The sequence below is a fragment of the Arabidopsis thaliana genome, chromosome 2 (genome assembly GCF_000001735.4).
Source record: "Arabidopsis thaliana chromosome 2, partial sequence".
Lineage (NCBI taxonomy): Eukaryota > Viridiplantae > Streptophyta > Magnoliopsida > Brassicales > Brassicaceae > Arabidopsis > Arabidopsis thaliana.
Genome location: NC_003071.7, coordinates 9,494,681 through 9,516,906, shown reverse-complemented (window position 1 = coordinate 9,516,906; position 22,226 = coordinate 9,494,681). Strand labels below are relative to the sequence as shown.

Here is a 22,226-nt window from a genome sequence, read left to right as displayed (position 1 = left end):
GTATCTTAGGTCAGATTCTGTAAATTTATGTATCTTGATTGATTATCGTTTTCTTAATTGTTATATCAATACTTATGCTTAGATTTACGTATAAACTACTATAATGTATAATCTCATCGAAGTTAGGATAAGCATATAGATATATTCGTCAATCCCCAAAAATGCTTCGATGGTCAATGTCTCACAGTCTCAGTGAATGCAACAAAGTTACTTAATGAGTGAATAACACAGAGGACAACAGAAGATCTACGTTAAACACGGATCTAGTAAACGTGTCTATTATCTCATGAATATATCAGTCTTGTAAACTTTTTTTTTATATTAATTGTGTGTGAGAAATCACAAAACCTTTATTGTGTTGAATGTTGGACACAAAAATGTGGTATCGTAAAACAATTATTTGATGGGCTTTAAACAGGCCCTTTCATATTTATTGATGGGCTGAAGCTCAAATAAGATCCAAATGAACAGACAAAACCAAACAGAAAAGACTTCTCAATGTCCAATGAAGAATTATGGAGTCAACTTGTTATGTCTTGCGTATGTTTCCCAAATTTTCTTGTCCTATTCTCTTATGGAGTATTAGAGTAATATGCTTATTGTATGGTTTTTCAGGTTCACAACCTTTTACCCAATTCACACAGAAACCTCTTTTCTTGACCACATTGGTAATGACACTAGCCGAGCATTCAAGATATACGTTTGTCATATATACCTTGTATTTGATTTTGTCTCTAGAGTTGACTAGTTTCTTACAATCACTGAATTTTCCTCTATTGTTTATCCACATGATGTATTTTTTTTGCGATACCATGTAGATTTTGGCTATTGCTACTTCCGGAGAGCTCTCTCTTTGTTTGTGAATTTGCTTCATCCTTCTGGTGAAGGTATACTTTTCATATCCTCTGCTTCTTCCTAATGCTGACCTAACTAAACCACTCCTTTTTCTCCACAGCTCATTTACAAGCATCCTGCCAAATGTTGGTTCTCTCAAATTCTGATTCCAAACCTGTACGCGTTCGCTGATTCAACTGTCATTTCGTTTCATAAGCCTATGACCTACCTTTAAGCGTTCGCGTTCGCCAGATGACTCGAATCTCCCGGAATATGAACCCGTGCAAATCCTCTGACCAGCGACTAGCGGAACAGTTTGGAATCACACAAACTATTTCTACTTCGACTCAAGAAAATAAGAAGGAGCAAAGCATCAAAGACTAGCATTGGTTTTTGCACACAAGCTTAACACAGAGTGTAAATGGATGGTGTGATATTTATGTACCATTTTCATAAAAACTGAGACTTTTGTGATTCATAAGACTTTTTCATCTAAAACTCTCTGATGATAGATAATCTACACAATTCAGTGAAATTGCCAGATTACAGCCATAGCCATTGATTCAAAAGCAAATTCCTTTGGCAAAAACAGATAATTATAAGAATCAACCCAGAATATTCAATTCATAATTAAGATTCCGATCCACAAATATCTCATACAAACAATTCTGAGAGAGAGAGAGAGAGAGAGAGAGAGAGAGATTCAGAATCAGACCTATTTCTTAGAGAATTTCTTCTTCGAAGCAACACTGACAACTTCTGGTTTGGGATGCTTCTCGGCTTCGCTCGGATCTAACCATTTGAGAGGATGAAGATTGTAGAAAGGCCAATTAGGTACAGTAACCAAAGTCGTGAGAACAACACCACCGGCATAGATCAGCATCATCGTCCTGAACGATTCCGTTGTGTAGCCAACAACCACCGCTACAACGCCGGAGATCACCAGTAAGATCTGCATCAGCTGCTCCACCAGTTTCTGTCCTTGCCAATCCATTTTCTTCTACACAACGAAATCAAAAACCATTAGCGATTTGAATCCAAAGTTAAACAAAAGAGAGAATCTGAGAACCCTAATTGCACAAACCTTTAGCGATCTGATCTCTCACTGAATCTGTAAACCTGATTTTCAACAATGGGGAAGAAAAGAAAGGACTCTTGACATTTATGAGCTAAGACCACAAAATCGGTTTAAAAGTAAACCGGATAAAGTGGACGGTCAGATTACTCTATAACCGGGTGAACCGGCGGTTTTTAATGTGCCTTAATTATTTCGAGATTTTGTATATGTGCAAATTCTGAAACCTTGAAACAAGGAATATTTACATTTAAGTTTCTTTGTGTGTACCTCAGAATTAGAATGTTGCTACTTGTCCAGTCCATAATTTGTTTATTGGGACAACAACTTCAGTGATTAGATAATGTTTACTATTTTATAGACTGGTGTGACCAGATTGTAGCTTTAGCAGTGACCAGTATTCATAAACCAAAATCAAAGTTTTGGAGAACCAAGATCCATGGCATGTAGCTAAAAAGATTTGCATCAATTTAGAAGTCATAATTAAGATTTCTTCTCTTTACTAATGATAATTCAAGATACAAGCAATACATCAATAGGCCTTCTATTAACAACTCTACAATTAAACCTAATCTCACCAGGTCTCCCAGATTGCAAATCACCCAACTTCACCATGCCTTCTGCAAAAGCCCTAAAGAACTCATCTTGATCCTCACTAAACATCTTCACATACTCTCTCGTCACTAGATTCGTGTACAAAGTCTGATCAGAGTTAAGAAACCCTCTCCCTGAAACCAAGTCTTTGAAATACTGATTATCAAAAACCTGAGGTGTTGCATCTAGATCTCCAGTCACATTCTCATCTCCACCCAAAGGACAAAGCTTATCAAGCTTCTTACGGTAACTCGGTTCAAGAGCTGGATCCGGTTTACCAGAACCGGATTGGTTATAAAGTCTGAACATGATTGAAAAACACCGACCTTGACCTATTGAGTGTGACCCTGATAAAGCAACCATGTCTTTTACAGAAAGATTGAATCTTTCGAAGAGATCAATCAAGAAAGTTGCGTTGGCTCTTGGACTTGGCATTATATCGTCGGAATCTTGCTGACTCGCTGTTAAACTGTCTTTCCTCCCTAGCTTCACTTCCCAATCTGGTCCTCCTGTCTGGTTTTTTCAAAGACCAAAATTACAAAACCGAGATTTCACTAAACCGGGGAAATTGAATTTTGACTTACAAGAGCAACGGCGTCACGAGCGGCCATGATAACGATATCGGCACAAGAAACAGTAGCTGGACAAGCTTTCTCTAGAGCTTCTTTAATGTCGTCAACGACTTCGAAAGATCTTAGTGAATCGATGTTGGAAAGTGATAGTTTTTCACCAAGCATGTTTGGTGTGTCGTCAAGCAACAGAGATGCGTCACATCCCTGAATTTGATGATTCAAAGAAAAATTCAGAGAGGAAAACAGAGTAAAGATCAAGAACAGAGAGAAAGATTTATAGTGTTTACATTGACGAAACAGTCGTGAAATTGGAAACGCATGACGGAAGCGACGCTTCTTGCTTCTTTGATCATTGCTTTCTTCATTTCTCTTCTTACTATGGATTCAGCTTCAGGGCATGTCTCGCTGTAGAATCTTGGTCGGAGAGTTTCTCCAGTAACAACCACCGTCAAAAGTGTTAGGTAGAGGATGAGATGGGGAAGAAGAGACATACTTTTTTCTTTTTTGGTGTTGTGTTTCAGTGATTGAAGAAGAAGTAGAGACTTTGTTTGTTGGGTTATAAAGAGGTTTTTGGTGGTTTTCGAGAATGATACTAAAGGCTTTTGTGTTTATAGATGGAATTTGTGCAAGTGTGGTCTCTGGTGGTGGTGGGCATTCCAATTTCTATAATTTATTTCTTTAATAAATAGAAATAAATAAATAAATAAATAAAGAAATAAATTTTCTAATTATAGAATTGGTGCCAATGGGGGATTAGTGTAGTAATTTGGTAAAATTATGGGTTTGTGAAATTATTGAATGATGAATCTGAAGTAATGTTAAATGTTTGTTAAGTTTGGATTATTGCAGTGTATATTAGCTGGCAAAAATAAAGAAGATAAAAGGATAATTGATCAAATTTTTTTTATAAAGGTGTGAAACTTTTGTACGTAATTGTTAAAATTGGTAAAACATCCATTATACAGTATTTAGATGAACAGTACTACTCTCTTTGTTTATTATTGTATTTTGTAGGAAATTTTTTTGATTCGAAAAGATAGTCATTTTTAAAATTTCTATGCAATATTTATTACTAGTTATTATTGATGTGTAAACTTCAAGAAGAATAATATATTTCTAATCAACTTTTAATATGTTTTTTAAGATGTGTGAAAATCCTAAAAATACATTAATAAGAAACATCTTATGAAAAATAATTACTATTAAAAACATCTTAAGAAAAATCTAAATATATATTCATAACATACAAAAATAATTACTACTCCATATTAATAAGATACATTAATACTAATAGTGATTATTTTTGTATAATATGAATAGTTAGATTTTTGTTATTGTATTCAACAACTAGTTAAATATTTATACAAGAATTTTGTTTATGTAACGTATACAAGAAATAATGCTATAATTAATACTATTGATAACAATAATGAAAAAATTGTACTATTTATGAAATGCGAATGATCTAGCTAGAACCAAACATTAATCCTGGTCAATGTTCATAATCAAATAGTGTAACTAACACACATTTATTGATAGGCTTTTAAAGGTCACGATGAATTTGTGAGTGAATTATTCAACTCTTGATTTTAAACCTAACGTATGGTCAAGGCACTTTTTGACTTTGTAAAAAGCATACAAAACCTTATCTTCACATTCACGTTGGTTGGCCAAATAATTCATACTATATTTTTTTTTACAAAAAAGCATGCATCTTTTATTCATTTATTGTTTAATACTTTAATGTGATCAGTGTCGTCGTAGTGCTCAATGCTATAGTTACTCTACGGCTAATAATTTAAGGATAAAATTAATAAATTAAGATAAAAAGATTAGCAATATAATTCTAAATTATGCATAATTTACTTAAAATTTAGATGTCAATTTTTGTTTTGATTTTTTGTATTTTGTTATATAACAACACTTTAGTGGATAAAATATTATAGTGAGTTGGTGTCTTGAGATAAGAGAATTGTTGTGAGAAAGGGAGGCAACAATTTCAGGCCATTGGTTCATATTTTTTAGCAATCAAACAAGAAATTATCTGAAACTCGAAAAGTGACTGACACTACGGAAGTCGTCATCATCATGACCTTGCGTTCTGAAACTCTAAAAGGTACTGATACGTTGCCGTTTTTAAGAGATTATGTTGTCCCCATCTTTAGTTGTCAATTTTTGGTTGAACCAAAAAAAGAGGTTGTCAATTTTCGTATGCAAATTTATTACACTTCGGAGAAACGGTCACAATTAATTAATACATAGGACTCGGAAGGTATCTAGTTTCCTAAGAAATTTATAGAATTCGAAATCAGGAAATGGGACGCACATGGAGGTCATTGTATTTGAGGTTCACCAAACCAATCCTTACCAAAAGAAGAGAGGATATCAATAAATATTGACCCACATTTTAATTCATTAAATATGGGTTTTTTAATATTCCTTCCGTTTAATAAAGAGTATCATTTTGACATATTCACACAATTTTTTTTAATTATGTATATATTTGTTTCTGTTTAACAAATAATAAATAATTTATTAGTTTTAGGTTAATGTTAAATCAAAAAAACTCAGTGTATAAATCATGTTGAAAAATGTAAAATGACACTCTTAATGTTACTATGTTTTTATTAAACTGGCCAATTAATACACAGGAGATGTCATTTGAGTTTTTTTTTGCCCTCAAACCCATTTCTATACTAGTTTAGACCAAAGATGCCTTAATACAAAACTCAGCAGTTTCATTCAGTCCCATTAGTTATTAGTAATCTCATATTCCGAAAATAGTACACTCAACGAGCTCCTCATATGCCTTCCAAGACAATGTAAGCGATCATAAATTTTCTCAGATTCCGGTCTCGATTTATCCCTAACGATGAACTCACAGACAATTCCATTAACCTCAATGGAACTACAACCAGGAATCTTCTCTACACCTCTCTCGTTCATCATCCTCCTCGCTCTCTTTGCATCTTCCCACATATTAGCCTCTCCATACATGCCATCCAACAACACATAGATCCCGCTATCACTGGGATCAAGTTCGAGAAGTTTCTTAGCCGCTTTCTCTCCCAGCTCAACATTACCGTGCATCCTGCAACCGAATAATAATGCTCCCCAAACCGCAGCATCTGCCTCCATTGGCATACTTTCCATGAGCCTGTCTGCTTCTTCTAATAGCCCGGCTCTCCCTAGCAGATCTACCATTATAGAGTAATGTTTCAATTGAGGGTTTAGGTTGAATCTAGACTTCATCTGAGAGAAATAATCACGGCCTGTTTGGATCATTCCACCATGGCAACATGCTGATAATAGTCCTATGAAAGTGATCTCGTCTGGGGCAATCCCTGCATCAATCATTTCGTTGAAGTATGATATAGCAGTGGATGCATCTCCATGAAGGGCTAAACCTCCGATTATCGCTGTGTATGTAAGCGAGTTTCTTGTTTGAATTCCGTGAAAAACACTGAGAGCTTCTGAGATGTTACCACATTTGGCGTACATGTCAACCAATGAAGTTCCTAGCGCAACATTGAGACTAAGACTGTATTTCTCGATGTAACGATGAATCCAAATGCCAACATCAAGAGCACCAAGCTGAGAACAAGCAGATAGGCAATGTATCATGGTGATTTCGTCAGGCTTAGTGTTACTTGTTTGCATCTCCTGGAACAATGCCAAAGCGTCTTGACCACGCTTGGCTTGGACTGATCCACCGATCATTGCATTCCACAGTACAACATCTTTTTCTTCCATATCATCAAAAAGCTTCCTTGAAACATCAAGCAAACCACATCTAGCATATCCTGAAATCATTGTAGTCCACGACACAATTGTTCTCTTTTCCAAGTTATCAAATATCCTTCGTGCCTCGTGAATATCTCCGCATTTCGAGAACATATCCATCAAAGCATTTACAAGAGGAATCGTCATTCTCAGTCCATTTTCTTTTACGTATTCATAAAACTCTTTCCCACGATTCAAATCTCCCAACATTGAACACGAAGAAACCAACCCAATCATCGTCACATCATCCGGCTTAACTCCTTCAGATTCCATTAGCTTATATACATATATCGCCTTCTCCGCCTCACCAATCTTCTTATACCCATTAATCAAACAATTCCAAGAAACCAAATCCCTCACAGGACTTTCATCGAACACCTTCCTCGCATTTTCCATATCACCACAAGAAGCAAACATATGAATCGACGCATTATGCACATGACTAACCAATTCCAATCTTAGCTTAAGAACATGCCCAAGAATCATATGACCTAAACTACTCAACCTAAGATCAGCACAAACCTTAAACAAAACAGGGTAAGTGAAATGATCCGGTCTGGACTCACAACAACCATGTCTAAGCATCTGCTTATAGAGCAAAAACGATTCTTTAGGATTCTCACTCTCAGAGAATCCTCTAATCGTTACATTCCAAGAGAATATGTTAGGGTTCTCAATACCTTTAAGAATCTTCACAGAGTAATCGAGATATCGAGATTCCGATAATGCACAGAAAGCAATTAACCGGCTTGAAGCAAATGGGTCCAGAATCAAACCATTTATTATCATCTGAGCTTGAATTTGCTTCAAATGTAACAAAAGTTTGCATTTTTCGAGCAATGAAAGTAGAGGATTGTGTAGAACGAAACTGTGAGTAGAGTTCCAGTTTATGGGTTTGTCTCTGTGATGAGGAAGTGATCGAGTACGACGCTGAGAATGAGAATACAGAGAACGATTCAGTTTTGGTGTAAGAGGAGGAGGAAGAAGAAGAAGCTTGGCCTTCGATATGTTCATCGGCCGTTGCGCGTCATCGGCGAATTTGCCGGGAGAAGAACCTTAATTATCAGTCTAATGGGCTTTATACGGCCCAAAAACCAAAACCCTAAAGCCCAATTAAAAAGCCATGAACAAATTTGAGAAGTAAAACGGAGAAGAAACAGCTCTCACTTCTTCAGTTCTTGTAGATTTTTTCCCAGAGATTTTTTCGAATCCGGCGGCGGATATTGAACTTTTTGGTTTCTTCGACGGAAGCTACGAAAAATGGGAAGAGGAGGAAGACATAGAGGTCGTACTCAGAGAAAAGATTTCAAAGAAAGCAGAGAGAATGTTTGGAAACGACCCAAATCCGATGCTTCCGTTGATGGTTCCGACAACGCCGTACCGGAACAAAAACCCACTTGGGAACCTATTGTCACTGTTAACCCTAACTTCGAGGAATATTACAAGGTAACATGGGCTTCTGTATTGGTTTGAGACAGTTCATTTATGATGTCTTTACGTATTTTCATTGTCTACTCTCAGTAACTTGTTATTGGGGGTTTAGGGTTTTTGATTTAGATAATGGATATCATTTAGTTATTATTGTGATTCTAATACTTGTGTTTGTGTTGTAGAAACAAGGGATAGTGAAAGCTGAAGAGTGGGATTTGTTCATGGAGATTCTTCGTAAGCCTTTACCTGCTGCGTTTAGGGTTAACTCCAAGTAATGTTCTTTTTCTTTTCTCTTCACTTTGGTATTTGTTGGTAGTTTCAATGAGGTTTAGGGTTTATGGTTGAGTTAAAGTTTATATCTTAGGATTGGCTCAATATTGTAATTGCTAACCAGATGCTTCTTTCCCCCTCTTCTATGAATTGCAGTGGCCAATTTTGCGATGAGATTATATCGATCTTGGAGAATGACTTTATGAAATCACTTCAGGCTGAGGTAAATTCTGTATTTTATAGTCTCTGTTTCTTTTGTAATTTAAAAGCTATATATGTATCTCTCATTGGTTTTGTTTTCCAGGCCATAGAAGGTGGTGAATTGGAGGCTATTAAGCCCTTGCCTTGGTATCCAAAGAATCTCGCTTGGCATTCTAATTTTTCTCGAAAGGAGATAAGAAAAAATCAGACACTTGAGAGGTACGTTTTCACTGACATATGAATGCTTCTAGTCACTTTATATTATTAGAATGACCTATTCAGGTTACTTAGGCAATTATAGAGACTCTGTGAACGGTTAAGGAACTAGTGTGTTTGTTGTGCTATACACATGATGGGTTCTTCTTTGTGGTCTATTCAGGTTTCATGAGTTTCTGAAGTTAGAAAATGAAGTTGGAAATATTACTAGGCAGGAAGCTGTTAGCATGGTAAGATACCTTCAAACTCGCTTCCGCCTTTAGTACTTCTTTGTTGTTACAAGTGAACTTATAAACCGTTGTTAAATTTAATCATGCAGGTACCTCCTCTCTTCCTAGACGTACATCCAGATCATTTCGTACTTGACAGTGAGTGAATTTTTTATTTGATATTGTTTTGAGACCTAGAAAATTTCTAAAGGGCTCGAAGAAGTACCCGCTTTGCAAAAGGAAGTAACGACCATGACTATATCCGCTTTTTGGGAAAGTAAGAGGTCAATGGAGACTAATCTATTATCTTTGTAGTGTGTGCTGCACCGGGTTCCAAAACATTTCAGCTGCTTGAGATTATACATGAAGCATCAGAACCAGGATCTCTTCCTAATGGATTGGTTTGTGTTTCTATTTTATATCTACTATTTTCTAAATCTGATTTTAGGTAGATAGATAATTTGATTGTTCTTCCCTAAATAACCAGGTGGTGGCTAATGATGTTGATTTTAAAAGATCTAACCTTCTCATTCACCAAACAAAGAGAATGTGCACATCCAACTTGATAGTGACAAATCATGAAGGGCAACAGTTTCCTGGTTGCCGTTTGAACAAATCCCGAGCTTCTGAGAAAGGAATAAGTGAAAATATGCCTATTAATCAACTTGCCTTTGACCGTGTTCTATGCGATGTTCCGTGCAGTGGTGATGGTACACTGCGCAAGGCTCCAGATATCTGGCGCAAATGGTATTTTCACCTTTGGCATGTTTTACCTATTGGCAATGTTGTGAATGCATTATATTGTTTTTCATTGGTTCTTGAATTTCTTATTCCTTTTGGTTTATGTACAGGAACTCTGGTATGGGCAATGGACTTCATAGCCTTCAGATTATTCTTGCTATGAGAGGTACTTTTTTTCTTTCTTATATGTCTCAACTAATTTCCATGAAATTGCTTGTAGAATGATCCGCCTATCGTAAATATGTCTGTTTGGTCTTGTCCAGGTTTATCTCTGTTGAAAGTTGGTGGGAAGATGATATACTCAACCTGCTCAATGAACCCAGTGGAGGATGAAGCTGTTGTTGCTGAGGTAATTTTCAAATAACTTCTTCACCTTTCACTAGAAACCCGTTATAGCTTTAACCGTGTAATAACTCTTGCTTAAATTCAGATTCTAAGGAGGTGTGGAGACTCTGTTGAACTTTTAGATGTTTCCGATAAGCTTCCTGAACTTATACGAAGACCAGGACTTAAGGCATGGAAGGTCGGTTTCTACCTTCATTAACGAGTGAACAAACCCTCAGCTCTAGAATCTAATGGGATTACTCATCTTTTTTTTCCTTGTCTTTGTTAAATCTAGGTGCGTGATAAAGGTGGGTGGTTTACTTCTTACAAAGATGTTCCACAAAACCGGAGAGGTGGAGTTCTTGTGAGCATGTTTCCTTCTGGGAAATACCTCAAGGACTCAACTGAAACCACGGAAAAGAACGAGAATGGTGATGTTAATGGCTGTGAGGATGGACTCAAAGAAACAGATATTTCTGTGGTGGATGCTACTCCTGAAGAACAAGCTGAGGAAGTCTCTGATCTTCCACTTGAACGTTGCATGAGGATAATACCTCATGATCAGAACACCGGAGCCTTCTTCATTGCGGTCCTTCAAAAAAAATCTCCCTTACCAGGTGAACTTTCTTTTTTTCTTGGTGAACTTCAGATTCTTACATTAACAGCTATGGTTCTGTAGAACTTATAAATAGTTTACTCACAGAATTTCAGGAGAAACCAAATACGAAAAGGAACTCAACTGCTAAGTCTACTGACTCGACAGAAAAGTCTCCGAGTAAAGAATCTGTTGTTACAGTGGATGCTGGTGTACCAGATGAGAGTGCAGTGGAGAAAGTTATTGAAGCAGATTCAAACATTGAGAAAAATGATAGCTTGGAGCCTGAGAAGAAAATCACAGAAGGAGAAAGCATCACGGAAGATAAAGAGGCCAATTCGAGTAATGCGGGAGGCAAGAGAAAAGTACCGATGCAAGGGAAGTGGAAAGGCTTTGACCCAGTTGTTTTCGTGAAAGATGAAACAGTAATCAATGGCATCAAGGAATTCTACGGTATCAAAGATGAATCATTTCCATTACATGGTCATCTCGTGGCAAGAAACACCGACACAAGCAGCGTTAAGAGGATTTACTATGTTTCAAAATCAGTTAAGGAAGTTCTTCAGTTGAATTTTGCAGTCGGGCAGCAGCTTAAGATCGCTTCTGTTGGCCTCAAAATGTTTGTAAGTAAAAAATTCTTTTCCCCACTTATCATTTCGGTTGATTAAGCACAAGCTCCAGAAGTGAAACTTAAGAATATTTGCAACTAATTGAAACGCAGGAGAGACAATCGGCAAAAGAAGGTTCAAGCACGCTGTGCCCATTCCGTATATCATCCGAGGGACTACCTGTGATTCTTCCATACATTACCAAACAAGTACTTTATACTCCAATGGCAGACTTCAAACTTCTCCTGCAAGACAAATCAATCAAGTTTCACGATTTTGTCAATCCACAGTTGGCCCAGAAAGCAACTGACCTTGTTATGGGAAGCTGCGTGGTGATTCTCAGCGATGGTGCGTATTGATTGGTCTTCATAGATATACATTTGAATTTGATCATGCAGGATGTGATTTATATGGTTTTACTGGTGCTTCAGGTGAAGTACCGGTGAAAGCGGATGCATCAACAATTGCCATCAGTTGCTGGAGAGGGAAGGCTAGTTTGGCTGTTATGGCCACTGTCGCAGATTGCCAGGAGCTGCTAGAGAGATTTGCCGAGAAAACACCAAAAACAGAAGGTGGTTCGGTAAATGGAAGCAACGGCGATTCGGACGGTCCACTAGCTATGGAGACTTAAGCCCTCCCTTCTTCATAACTTCAAATTGTACTCCTTTGTTGTGGTTTGACTATTCCCTTACTACCTCCAAATTATTTTTCATATAAGCATAATCATGATGACTTTTGTTGGAACGACATAAAAAAAATGAAAGATTTTGTTCTAAAAATCAACGTACACTACACAAAACTCACTATCTAAAAACCAAATCAAAACAATATTTTTGAAGTATATGAAATGGTTTATTTTATTCTAAACTGTAATGGACCAAATCGAGAAGACTGACTTATTGAGCTGCAACACACGGTGGTCTTAGAAGACTGACTTGTGAGCTGCAAGACACGGTGGTCTTAGCGAGATTCTTCTTGTTCACCTTGTTGAAGATCTCAGTCAAGAGAGTGTTGAAAGAGTTCTCGACATTTGTGGAGTTTAGTGCTGAAGTCTCAAGGAAAAAAAGCCCTTCCTTCTCTGCAAATTCCTTGGCATCTTCCACAGGAACCGATCTCTGGTTCTCTAAATCCGTCTTGTTACCAATCAAGATGATGACAATGTTCTTATCCGCGTGCACTCGTAGTTCTTCCAACCACTGAGGAATGTGCTCAAAGCTTTCACGTATTGTCATATCGTAAACTAACATTGCACCAACAGCACCTTTGTAGTAGGCTTATGTAATAGCTCTGTGTCTACTCACAGCAAAAGAACAAGAATGTCACTAATCAAACCAACCACATTGCTATGTACAATGGAGAAAACATGCCATGCACAATGATTAGCCACTTGGATGTGAATGTGATCATCACTACATAATTTGATTCTTCAGGAGAATGCTATAACAACACATTACAATGTTGCCGAAGAACAAAATCGAACAATTCCAACACTAATGGTCCAACTTCTAAAAGAGTCGATTACTCTCTAGTCAAAATGAGGTCACTCTCAGGTACACACGAAGATCAAAATCGAAATTGAACAGCAACACTGTAACATCATCGAGTTCGAAGCAATATTTTATCCATTGTTAAATCAGAGAAGATAGAACTAAGATCGGAGAAGGATATAGTACCGTTTCTGGCCTGCGATGTCCCAGATCTGAGCTTTGATGTTCTTATCGTCAATAACGAGCGTTCGAGTATTGAAATCGACACCGAATTGTGGCTTTGGAATCCATACTGAATTCGTCTCTTGTGAACCGAGCTCGTAGCTGTGACTTCCCAACCGCTGAATCTCCGTTCAAAACAACCTTGAATACGTAGTCAACCTCTTCTTCAGCCATCTTCTTCTTCGCTCGCAGTCGGCGATCGAACGACGTCGATTTTCTCGCTGTTTTTACACTCTCCGGTGGACTGAGAGATTAAACTAATCGTAGGGTTAAAATGTAATCCTCTACGGTAGAGAGTACTAGAGTGTATGGTAGTCAAAGTCGTCATACGTGGATTTGATTAATGATTGCTACACGTGTATCGCATTGATAGGTTCTCTTGCTCGGATCACTAATACATAAACTTGGATACAACCCAAAGCTTGACCTATTTTTGTTGAACACCTTTTTGTTTTTATATTTTTCATCCTCTGAAACAAGTCCATAGACTCTTGTATTAATATATCCTGATGATATTTGGTTTTACATTTGCATCTTGTATCATTGTAAACAATTCATAAGCCTTCCCACAAAAGCATGCTTGGCATTTGACAATTGGCAATTCATAAATGATGCATTATAAGCATAAATATCAACTTGGATATTCAACTTGGCCCGTGTATTATGCTACCTCTACAAATTTGGTGAGGTAGGTTAAAATGAGGCCGGTTTGAGTTACCGGTATATTAGACGAGCATTAACATGATTACACACTTGAGGATATTATTGACGAATGAAGAAACTAAAATGGTTTAGTTAATGCAAAATTGAGGATTCATTCGTCTATTGAAATAGAGAAGAATTGTTTGAGGCTAAAATAAATATATTTACATTTTTCCTATTCTCCTCCAAACTTTTCGTAAACATGGTTATTTGACTTATTTTTGAACTTTTTATCTAATAATTTAAAGGATTGTGGTGATGTAGTGGCCACTTAATCTACACAACATCGCAATAATTTTGACAAAATTTTCTACATATTTCTTGTCAACAATTATAAGGAATTAACACATTCTACTTAGTAGACATTTACAGTAATCACAACCAAGATGAAATAACCATATATAAATATCATTTGCTATGTTCATAAACTTTATCGAAACTAGTTGACTTCTTAAAATGCCAACTAATTAGGTTAGGGTTCATGAACTTTTTAGCAAAGATAGCACAAACTAAATTCTATCTTCAACCTAACTAATGACGGTTTACTCCGGTTAACCGGTGGTTATGTTCTCATCATGCGGCCAACTAAGCTAATGGGCTATTTGGTGATCACTAATCAATGACCGAGATGCACTAGAGTTTTTATTATGATCGAGTTCCCAAAAAAGGGGCAACAAGAAAAAACGAAATGGCCTATACAGGGATCGAACCTGTGACCTTCGCGTTATTAGCACGACGCTCTAACCAACTGAGCTAATAGGCCATCTTGCTTTATCTACAGCTAACTACTATATAACAACTACACAAGTGATTCTAGTAACTAGCTAAAATTCTCCGGTGTTAAAAAATCTCAGATTCGCTCCCGAGGACGATTTAGGAAGCTTTCGTTAGTTTTTCCAATTTCGGATTTGGTCTTGTTGAGAATATATTTACGATTTTAATTGAGAGATTTTGTGATAGCTCAATGTCAATGGAGTGTGTGGTTCAAGGAATCATCGAGACACAGGTTCGTTTGTATTTTTTGATTGACGAACAAATCCCAAGTTTTTCGAGTTCATGGATCAGCTTTTAGCTTTCTTATGATGTCCAATTGATAAACCCTAGGCTTGAATTTTTATTAGAATTTGATTAGATTTTCTACTGGATTTTGCAGCATGTTGAAGCTCTTGAGATTCTTCTTCAAGGTCTTTGTGGTGTTCAACGCGAACGTTTAAGAGTTCATGAGTTATGCTTAAGAAGCGGCCCAAATCTTGGTAAAGCCAATTCCTTTTGTTAAATTCAGAAACTTGAAGCTTCCTATGAATCATACATGATTCACATTTGTGAAATCTTCACTTTTTCAGGAGTTGTGTCATCAGAAGTTAGGCTATTATGTGATCTTGATCAACCCGAACCCACATGGTACAGCTTCTTCTTGTTGTTGTTGTTGTTGTATATGTTCTTGTTTCATTCAAAGGAAGCTAATTTAAGAACCATAGGACGGTTAAACATGTTGGTGGTGCGATGAGAGGTGCAGGAGCTGATCAAATCTCTGTTTTGGTTAGAAATATGATTGAAAGTAAAGTAAGCAAGAATGCTTTGCGTATGTTCTATGCACTCGGTTACAAACTAGACCATGAGCTTCTCAAAGTCGGATTCGCCTTTCATTTCCAACGGACTGCGCACATAAGTGTTTCTGTATCTTCTGTTAATAAGATGCCTAAAGTTCATGCTATAGATGAGGCTGTTCCTGTAACACCTGGTATGCAGATTGTTGATGTAACTGCTCCTGCAACTTCTGAGAATTACAGTGAAGTCGCTGCTGCTGTTTCATCTTTCTGTGAATTTCTTGCTCCGTAAGTTCATCTGATATATTTTACAGCACCTGTGATAGTGTCTTTGATATAAGCTTCATCAGTGATATGATTCCTTGTGTTTTCAGGCTTGTTCACTTGTCGAAACCGTCTATCTCCACGGGGGTTGTGCCAACCGCTGCTGCGGCGGCTGCATCTCTTATGTCGGATGGAGGAGGTACTACATTGTAAGAAGTTTGAAGTTAAAAACAACTGTTCTTGTGTTCTCTCTTGTTAGATCTTTTGGTCCAATCTAGTCAATTTTCCAGATTACACAATGGTTGTGAAATCTTGTGAACCATTAGAGTTAAGTATTATTTAATGAGAATCAGTAAGGGATCTTTAATAAATATTCTTTATAAATCACAACTTGCATATGATCTTTGCTCTTCTCTCAACCTTTTGGTATTATGATGTTTCATTGTTGTCACTTGTCAGTAGATTGATAGTTTATGAAGCTTCGAACATGATTAAAATAATGTGAATGTCTTTGTGGAATTACATACTATTTTATTTATCATTCAATCACTAATAAATTCCAATTTGAAAGCCTATTAAAACCTAACATATTAAAAATTTGAACCACAAAAAAATGAATTCTAAAATTCTTCCATTTCCACAACAATAATCATCTTCCTCCACTTGCTTCTTCTTTTTTCAAGAGCCATTCTAAATATCACAAGCCAGAGTAGAAAAATGTATATGTATAGAGAGATTCATAATTTCAATGTCAAAATTTTCGTGTTTCTAATCATCTACTGGTGCTATTAGCAGTCTTGTTCTTGCTCATATCAGCAAGCTCTTCAATAAGTTTTTTCTCCTCTTTGCTCAATCTCTTAGGTATCTCCACTTGTACTCTCACCAACTGATCTCCTCTCATATTACTCTTGTTCAATACCGGAACTCCTTTTTTCGCCATCACAAGCGTCGTGCTAGGTTGTGTCCCAGCTGGAACTTTCAAATCTACTGTCCCATCCACTGTTGGTACTTTCAGTGTCGTCCCTAAAATCGCATCGATATACGATATCTTGCAAGTGTAGAGAATATTTGTATCGTCTCGTTTCAAAATCGGGTCTGGGATAACTTCTATAACAACAAACAGATCGCCTGGTGATCCGCCTCTCTTCCCGGCATTGCCTTCTCCTCTCACTCTCAACCGGCTACCTGAATCAACCCCGGCTGGTACTTTGAGACTTATCCGTTTTGTCTTCCTCACGCGTCCGTCTCCAGAGCAAGTACCACACGGCGTCGAGATCTCTCCAGTGCCATTACAGGACGAGCAAGTCATGACTTGTTGGAACACGCCCAGAGGAGTTCTAGCTGCTGAAACCACTTGGCCTTGTCCGCCACACGTGGTGCATTTGGTCGGTTTGGTTCCAGGTTTTGCACCTGAACCTTCACATGTCCCACAGCTCTCGAGCCGGGATATCTCTATTTCTTTCTCCATTCCGAAAACCGCTTCTTTGAAGTTTAAGATTAGCGTGTAATACTCGTCTTGACCATCCACAGCTCTGCTTCTTGAACCTCTACCCATCCCACCACCGAAGCCTTCGAATAATGAGTCGAATAGATCGAACGGATTACTAAAATCCTAATGAAATTTAATAACAAAAAACCAAACCAAGAAGTGATCAGAGAGTTAACTTCGAGTGTCTATAAAGAATAAATCTGTGCATCTGTGTTTTGAACAACGTACCCCATTGCCAAATCCAGCAGCGCCTTTAAGTCCGGCCTCACCATACCTATCGTAAAGAGATTTCTTTTCATCATCTGATAAAACCTGCAATTTTGTTCTTTAGTCACTAAAAGTACGAACTTGCATAGTAGAAACAAAGGAGAAACTGGGTTTCATTTCACCTCATATGCGTTACTTATTTCTTTGAATTTCTCTTCTGCGCCAGGATCCCTGTAAGCACATAATAAACATGTAAACAAGACGGTAACACTTTTCTAACTTAGAAGTGTCAGTCTTGAAAGGAAAAAAGCGGTTTCTGAGCATTTCATATTTCCCGGTCTGTATTTTGCTAAGGGCTATGAGTTCTTAAAATAACTGGTTTCCCTAATTTGGGGAACAACATAATCCAAGGTTTGCAGTCATCTTGTTTTTGGCATATCTAACATTTGGCTAACAGATATTAAGCTTCTTATCTCTACTTGACTGTCGATCCTATCTTCTTATTCTCAAGATATACATCCACTATCGTCATCAAGTGAAGTTTTTCACTTACTTGTTCACATCCGGATGGTAATTCCTAGCCAGCTTCCGATAAGCTGAAACAAGAGCAAGGAAGAGCGAATCAATGTCATACCAAAAAGTACCAAGTCAAGAAAAAAAAAGAAACGCCAAGCAAAGAATTCACATCACGGGTTTGATCATGCATTTTAACATATGCAAACCATCTATATATACAAGGGAATCTCTCACACACAGAAAAACAGAAACATACCGCTTTTAATCTCAGCTTTGGTTGCATTTTTCGAAACTCCGAGTACCGAATAGTAATCCTAGAATTGCACACAATCACACAAAAAGCAATCAAGATCATAATAAATAGTGAAGCTGAGATATACGCATTCAGCAAAGGGAAGAAAATAGGAACACGTACTGCATCAGCTCTAACAGTGAAGCGAGATCCTCTGCGAGGAGGATGCATATTTCTGGACATTCCCGTCATGGACAAGAAGGGCAATGACCCATGTGAGAACATACTCGACTTTGAAGCTCCCAAACAATTTACTTGGCTACTGGAACTGTAAAAGTTGTGAAAAGGAAAACCTTTAATGCTATTTCATATATAAAACTCTCAGTGTAGAAATCACATAATACAAACTTCATTCTACGAAGACTAATCTTAAGATGTGCAATGTGAACAAATCAAAATACTTGAAAGGCTTAAAGCCACAGAACTGAATGCAATCCAGAGACTTAAAAATCATACTTTTGATGGCGAGTTGATTCGATTCTGCTGGGATAATAAGCTCTGACTGCAAATTGAGGACGAATACTCCATTGAGCAACACATGTACTTCCAAGTTGTATTATAGCCATATTTAGCTCAATACACTCCCTGCAACACAATATAAGTAGCTCTAAGCCTCAAAGTCTGGCTTTTTAACTTTAAAAATGCAGAAAGCAATCATGAGTCAAAACCCTAAACCCCCAATCCTTACACAAAGATTCAAACTTAAGAAATACACAACATCAATTTCAATTGAACACACATACTTCAATCAAAGTACAATAAGAATATCAATTTTACAGAAACCAAAAAGGCAAAACATTTCTATCAAAATCCGAGCTGGGCGGGAAATTTTCTGGGCGGATTCCAAAAGCCGTAATTTCTCCCTCTCCGGGAACGAAACAATCAGGACAAGCATAAGAAACTGTGTAAAACCTTGAATTGATTTGATGGTTTCAATCGTAGAAAAAAACTAACAGAGGCAGAGAAGACAGAGATTTATTTATCTATAGTTATGAAATTGAGTAGGAGAAGGTGAATCTTACCGTAATCAATGGTGGACGACGGAAGAGCTCCGAGAGAGATAAGAAAAGCGATGAGAGTAGAGAGAAAACGTATGAAAGGAGTTCGCTAGAAGAGCCTACCTCTTGTTTCTTATTTTTAAATTTTTTCTTTTTTCCTATAAATTTTATTAATGAAATAAAATCAAGCAAAATAAATAATAGGTGGCCGGGATAAAAAAATAAAGGGTCTGAGTGGTAAAAGAGCTGTTAGCTGTTAATCGGAGAGCTAAAGCTTGTTTAACAAGTCAGGAAACCCTAGTGAAAGGGAAAAATAAAATAAAATTAGTCGACCAAAGAGCCCTAAAAATGATAAAGAGGCGGCTTAGACCACGACGAATAAGAGTCGTCACTCAAGCATCACTATGGTCCAGTCCCTGTGAAATCGATAAAGGTGCTTCACATTGGTACTAATTAACAATGACCACAACACCAATAACCAAAGCCTCAAGTGCTCCAACACTAGACGCATCACCATACCTTTTACATCCAGATGATCAAAATCACACCAAATCAAGTATCTTTAGCTACATGCCTACATATACTCTGTATCTAAAAAGAAGAAAAATTTGCAAATATCTGCATTGTTTTTTTTTTGGTAGAATGAGGGAGACTGCGTCTCCCGTTTTATTAAAAGAAAATAAAAAAATTACACTTGGACATGTCTCGGGTACGAAACCCCCGCTACATCATCTAACAAAATAGAACTAACAACATCGGGTCTAGACTCCAACAAATGCAAACCTAGGGATAACGAGAAAGCATAGTTCGCTAATCCATCAGCAAGACGATTAGCTTCCCTATACACATGAGAGATTCGGACTATCCAGCCCTTCGATAAAAAGTCATAGCACAAGCGTAATAGGAATGACAAGGGATGAGAATCCGCAATCCCTGTCGTGAGAAACCCAACCACCATCTTCGAGTCTACTTCTAATTCAACCCGCCGAGCTCCCCTCCCCCAAGCGATGAATAACCCATAGTAGACACCCCACAACTCAGCCAAGGGTGCGGAACAAACACCTATATTAACCGCAAAACCTCCAATCCACGCTCCATTATGATCCCGTAAAACCCCACCCGCCGTTGCAAACCCCGGATTACCCCGCGAAGCCCCATCCGTGTTCAACTTTACCCAACCATCTTCCGGCGATACCCAAGACACCAACCGCTCAACTCTACTCACCCGCACCTCATTCCCCTTCACAAAAGCATTCGCTATCGCCACTTCCTCCGCCAAATCCTTAATAAACTTAACACGGTCCCTACACTTACCATTCCCGCCAAAGATGTTGCCACACCTCCATTTCCATCCCCACCATACTGCCATTACAAACACCGTCGGCCATGATCCACGTTCCCGTAAGTTCTTGTAGATCCACTCCAGCAAAGAAGCAGTGAAGAATTGTCGTATTTGATCACGAGGGACTAACCGGCTCCATATCCCTGCCATTGCGGGACAGTCGCGGAGAACATGTAGAATCGTCTCCTCCCCGCCTTGACAAATCTGACACACCCTCGTATCACTCAAGTGTCTTCGATATCTTTCCACATTAGTTATGATCACTTGCTGCACCACTAACCAGAGAAAAACACGGACTCGTTCCGGTGCCATTACTCGCCAAATCCTCTGATAAAACAGTCCCATGAATTGTTTGGTTCAATATAAATTTTACTCTTTTTTATACCTTCTTATCTCTAGGATATCGATAATGCTAAGCTTTTGTGAAATTATTAAGACTTCTGAAGCTTATCAAAGATAAGATTAGCTTTATTTCATCGAAGAACATACAAGATATCAAATCACCATCACCGTTTTACTATAAAGATTATTGGTTTCTATCATTTCTTACAACAACATTTAAAATTTGGTGCTAAACCAATACATCCTCCATCCGAGTACCCCTTGTCTATACACACTGGCTTGCATACATCATCTAAAAAATGTTCTGAACATTCTGCAATGCAATAATCATATCTAAATCCATTGTTTCCTGCAAATAATATAGTTAACTTTTGAGTCAAAAATGAAAAATCCTACACTTAGCAACGCTTCTATCGGTTTCTGTATTACATGGCATATATACAACCAATTTTATATATATATATATATATATATATATATATATTGTAGCTTTAGAAAACATGGATCAATTAGGAAAAACTCCCTTTTACTGATTATCATTGCTAAAAGTAGAACTTTTCATTGCCTTAACAAGAATAGACAATTTCATTTTATTGAAAATACATTATTTTCCTTAATCACATAAACAAGTTTCAATCCAATTAAAAGCATTGACCGTACATTTTTTCTCGAGAACTTTTACACAGCTCTAGAATTGTGATTTTCTTAGCTGAACAACACCATCTCTGTCAATTAATCGATCCTATAATTTTATTTTATTTTGCTCGAAACTCCGGCCAAACGTTTCATGAATCTCCGATTTCGAAGCTTAAATGAAAATTGCAGTGTGAAGCCCAAACTGGCCATCCTATGAAAGTGATTTCCCCTTTTAATCTCCGGTGGTACAAACCGACCATCACTTTTTTGAAGCTTCAATGAAAAGTTATTTCCCCTTTGCTTTTGAATTTTGATAAATTGAAGAATAATTTATATAATTCTTGTCTAAAGACTAGAGCTTTTGGGTTCCCTAGATATTATCTTTAAGGTTTAGATTTCTTTAATCAAAGCTCGTTTAATTGGATTCATTGGATTTTTGGCGTTGCTAAAGCAAGTGCCAATGGTGGAAACGACGGTTGTTGGTCGGACGCTACGGAGAAGACGATGAAGAGATTGGTTTGTCAACAACAAAATTGAGGGCAAACTCGTTATTTCAAACGTCAAAAAGTTCCCAGCCTTGTAAGCACACCCAAAATGTGCTTTCTCATTATTTTTTGGACTTAAATATGCCTAATTGAACAAAAGCCCAAAAAAAACTGGTAATATATTTTTACTGTAGAAGAAAAATTAGGTTGTAGATAGGTCCTACAGCCCAACCAATTATCCTCT

General features: G+C 37.4%; 7 protein-coding genes, 3 non-coding genes and 2 pseudogenes across 14 annotated transcripts; 3 read left to right on the top strand and 9 right to left on the bottom strand.

Moving 5' to 3' along the window:
• Positions 1 to 4: 4 nt before the first annotated feature.
• On the top strand, positions 5 to 1,527 carry AT2G00740. 2 transcript variants are annotated; one of them, NR_143674.1, is made up of 3 exons: positions 5 to 668; positions 819 to 887; positions 956 to 1,527. It is a non-coding gene; the product is annotated as an uncharacterized misc_RNA (transcript). The 2 variants fall into 2 exon arrangements; NR_143675.1 differs by having other exon boundaries at positions 448 to 887; positions 956 to 1,501.
• On the bottom strand, positions 1,233 to 2,212 carry AT2G22425 (Microsomal signal peptidase 12 kDa subunit (SPC12)). Of its 2 annotated transcripts, none has more exons than NM_127807.4 (2): positions 1,919 to 2,212; positions 1,233 to 1,834 (listed from the first exon to the last, which is right to left on the bottom strand). In NM_127807.4, exon 2 carries the CDS (start codon positions 1,826 to 1,828, stop codon positions 1,550 to 1,552), a length of 279 nt encoding a protein of 92 aa, NP_565535.1. In that variant the 5' UTR covers positions 1,829 to 1,834; positions 1,919 to 2,212; the 3' UTR covers positions 1,233 to 1,549. The 2 variants fall into 2 exon arrangements, with proteins under 2 accessions (NP_565535.1, NP_001077942.1); NM_001084473.2 differs by having other exon boundaries at positions 1,413 to 1,831; positions 1,919 to 1,968.
• A 142-nt stretch (positions 2,213 to 2,354) lies between these two features.
• On the bottom strand, positions 2,355 to 3,883 carry AT2G22420 (Peroxidase superfamily protein). Its single transcript, NM_127806.4, has 3 exons — positions 3,363 to 3,883; positions 3,088 to 3,279; positions 2,355 to 3,016 (listed from the first exon to the last, which is right to left on the bottom strand). The coding sequence occupies exons 1-3, from the start codon at positions 3,564 to 3,566 to the stop codon at positions 2,423 to 2,425; spliced, it is 990 nt and encodes a 329-aa protein (NP_179828.1). The 5' UTR covers positions 3,567 to 3,883; the 3' UTR covers positions 2,355 to 2,422.
• A 1,792-nt stretch (positions 3,884 to 5,675) lies between these two features.
• Positions 5,676 to 7,891, bottom strand: SLO1 (SLOW GROWTH 1). The gene has a single exon (NM_127805.3). The coding sequence runs from the start codon at positions 7,870 to 7,872 to the stop codon at positions 5,827 to 5,829; it is 2,046 nt and encodes a 681-aa protein (NP_179827.1). The 5' UTR covers positions 7,873 to 7,891; the 3' UTR covers positions 5,676 to 5,826.
• Positions 7,892 to 8,011: 120 nt separating this feature from the next.
• Positions 8,012 to 12,248, top strand: AT2G22400 (S-adenosyl-L-methionine-dependent methyltransferases superfamily protein). The gene is made up of 15 exons (NM_179693.2): positions 8,012 to 8,304; positions 8,472 to 8,560; positions 8,716 to 8,782; positions 8,864 to 8,979; positions 9,140 to 9,206; positions 9,296 to 9,344; positions 9,501 to 9,586; positions 9,673 to 9,932; positions 10,037 to 10,092; positions 10,190 to 10,275; positions 10,357 to 10,449; positions 10,546 to 10,867; positions 10,954 to 11,468; positions 11,567 to 11,801; positions 11,885 to 12,248. The coding sequence occupies exons 1-15, from the start codon at positions 8,119 to 8,121 to the stop codon at positions 12,082 to 12,084; spliced, it is 2,427 nt and encodes an 808-aa protein (NP_850024.1). The 5' UTR covers positions 8,012 to 8,118; the 3' UTR covers positions 12,085 to 12,248.
• RABA4E lies at positions 12,205 to 13,454 on the bottom strand (annotated as a pseudogene). The gene is made up of 2 exons: positions 13,127 to 13,454; positions 12,205 to 12,746 (listed from the first exon to the last, which is right to left on the bottom strand).
• A 1,099-nt stretch (positions 13,455 to 14,553) lies between these two features.
• AT2G22380 lies at positions 14,554 to 14,627 on the bottom strand. The gene has a single exon. It is a non-coding gene; the product is annotated as a tRNA-Ile (tRNA).
• A 69-nt stretch (positions 14,628 to 14,696) lies between these two features.
• AT2G22370 (mediator of RNA polymerase II transcription subunit) lies at positions 14,697 to 16,123 on the top strand. The gene is made up of 5 exons (NM_127802.4): positions 14,697 to 14,870; positions 15,018 to 15,117; positions 15,208 to 15,265; positions 15,343 to 15,699; positions 15,786 to 16,123. The coding sequence occupies exons 1-5, from the start codon at positions 14,829 to 14,831 to the stop codon at positions 15,886 to 15,888; spliced, it is 660 nt and encodes a 219-aa protein (NP_565534.1). The 5' UTR covers positions 14,697 to 14,828; the 3' UTR covers positions 15,889 to 16,123.
• A 64-nt stretch (positions 16,124 to 16,187) lies between these two features.
• On the bottom strand, positions 16,188 to 19,337 carry AT2G22360 (DNAJ heat shock family protein). Its single transcript, NM_127801.4, has 8 exons — positions 19,202 to 19,337; positions 18,636 to 18,764; positions 18,303 to 18,447; positions 18,144 to 18,201; positions 17,925 to 17,967; positions 17,554 to 17,602; positions 17,393 to 17,476; positions 16,188 to 17,287 (listed from the first exon to the last, which is right to left on the bottom strand). The coding sequence occupies exons 2-8, from the start codon at positions 18,743 to 18,745 to the stop codon at positions 16,448 to 16,450; spliced, it is 1,329 nt and encodes a 442-aa protein (NP_565533.1). The 5' UTR covers positions 18,746 to 18,764; positions 19,202 to 19,337; the 3' UTR covers positions 16,188 to 16,447.
• A 528-nt stretch (positions 19,338 to 19,865) lies between these two features.
• AT2G22350 lies at positions 19,866 to 20,831 on the bottom strand (annotated as a pseudogene; the record flags this gene model as incomplete). The annotated part of the gene is made up of 1 exon: positions 19,866 to 20,831.
• A 227-nt stretch (positions 20,832 to 21,058) lies between these two features.
• AT2G22345 (Cysteine-rich protein) lies at positions 21,059 to 21,450 on the bottom strand (the record flags this gene model as incomplete). Its single annotated transcript, NM_001036318.1, has 2 exons — positions 21,059 to 21,210; positions 21,417 to 21,450. 2 exons carry the CDS (start codon positions 21,448 to 21,450, stop codon positions 21,059 to 21,061), a joined length of 186 nt encoding a protein of 61 aa, NP_001031395.1.
• An 80-nt stretch (positions 21,451 to 21,530) lies between these two features.
• On the bottom strand, positions 21,531 to 21,729 carry AT2G07575. Its single transcript, NR_140227.1, has one exon. It is a non-coding gene; the product is annotated as an other RNA (non-coding RNA).
• Positions 21,730 to 22,226: the final 497 nt, after the last annotated feature.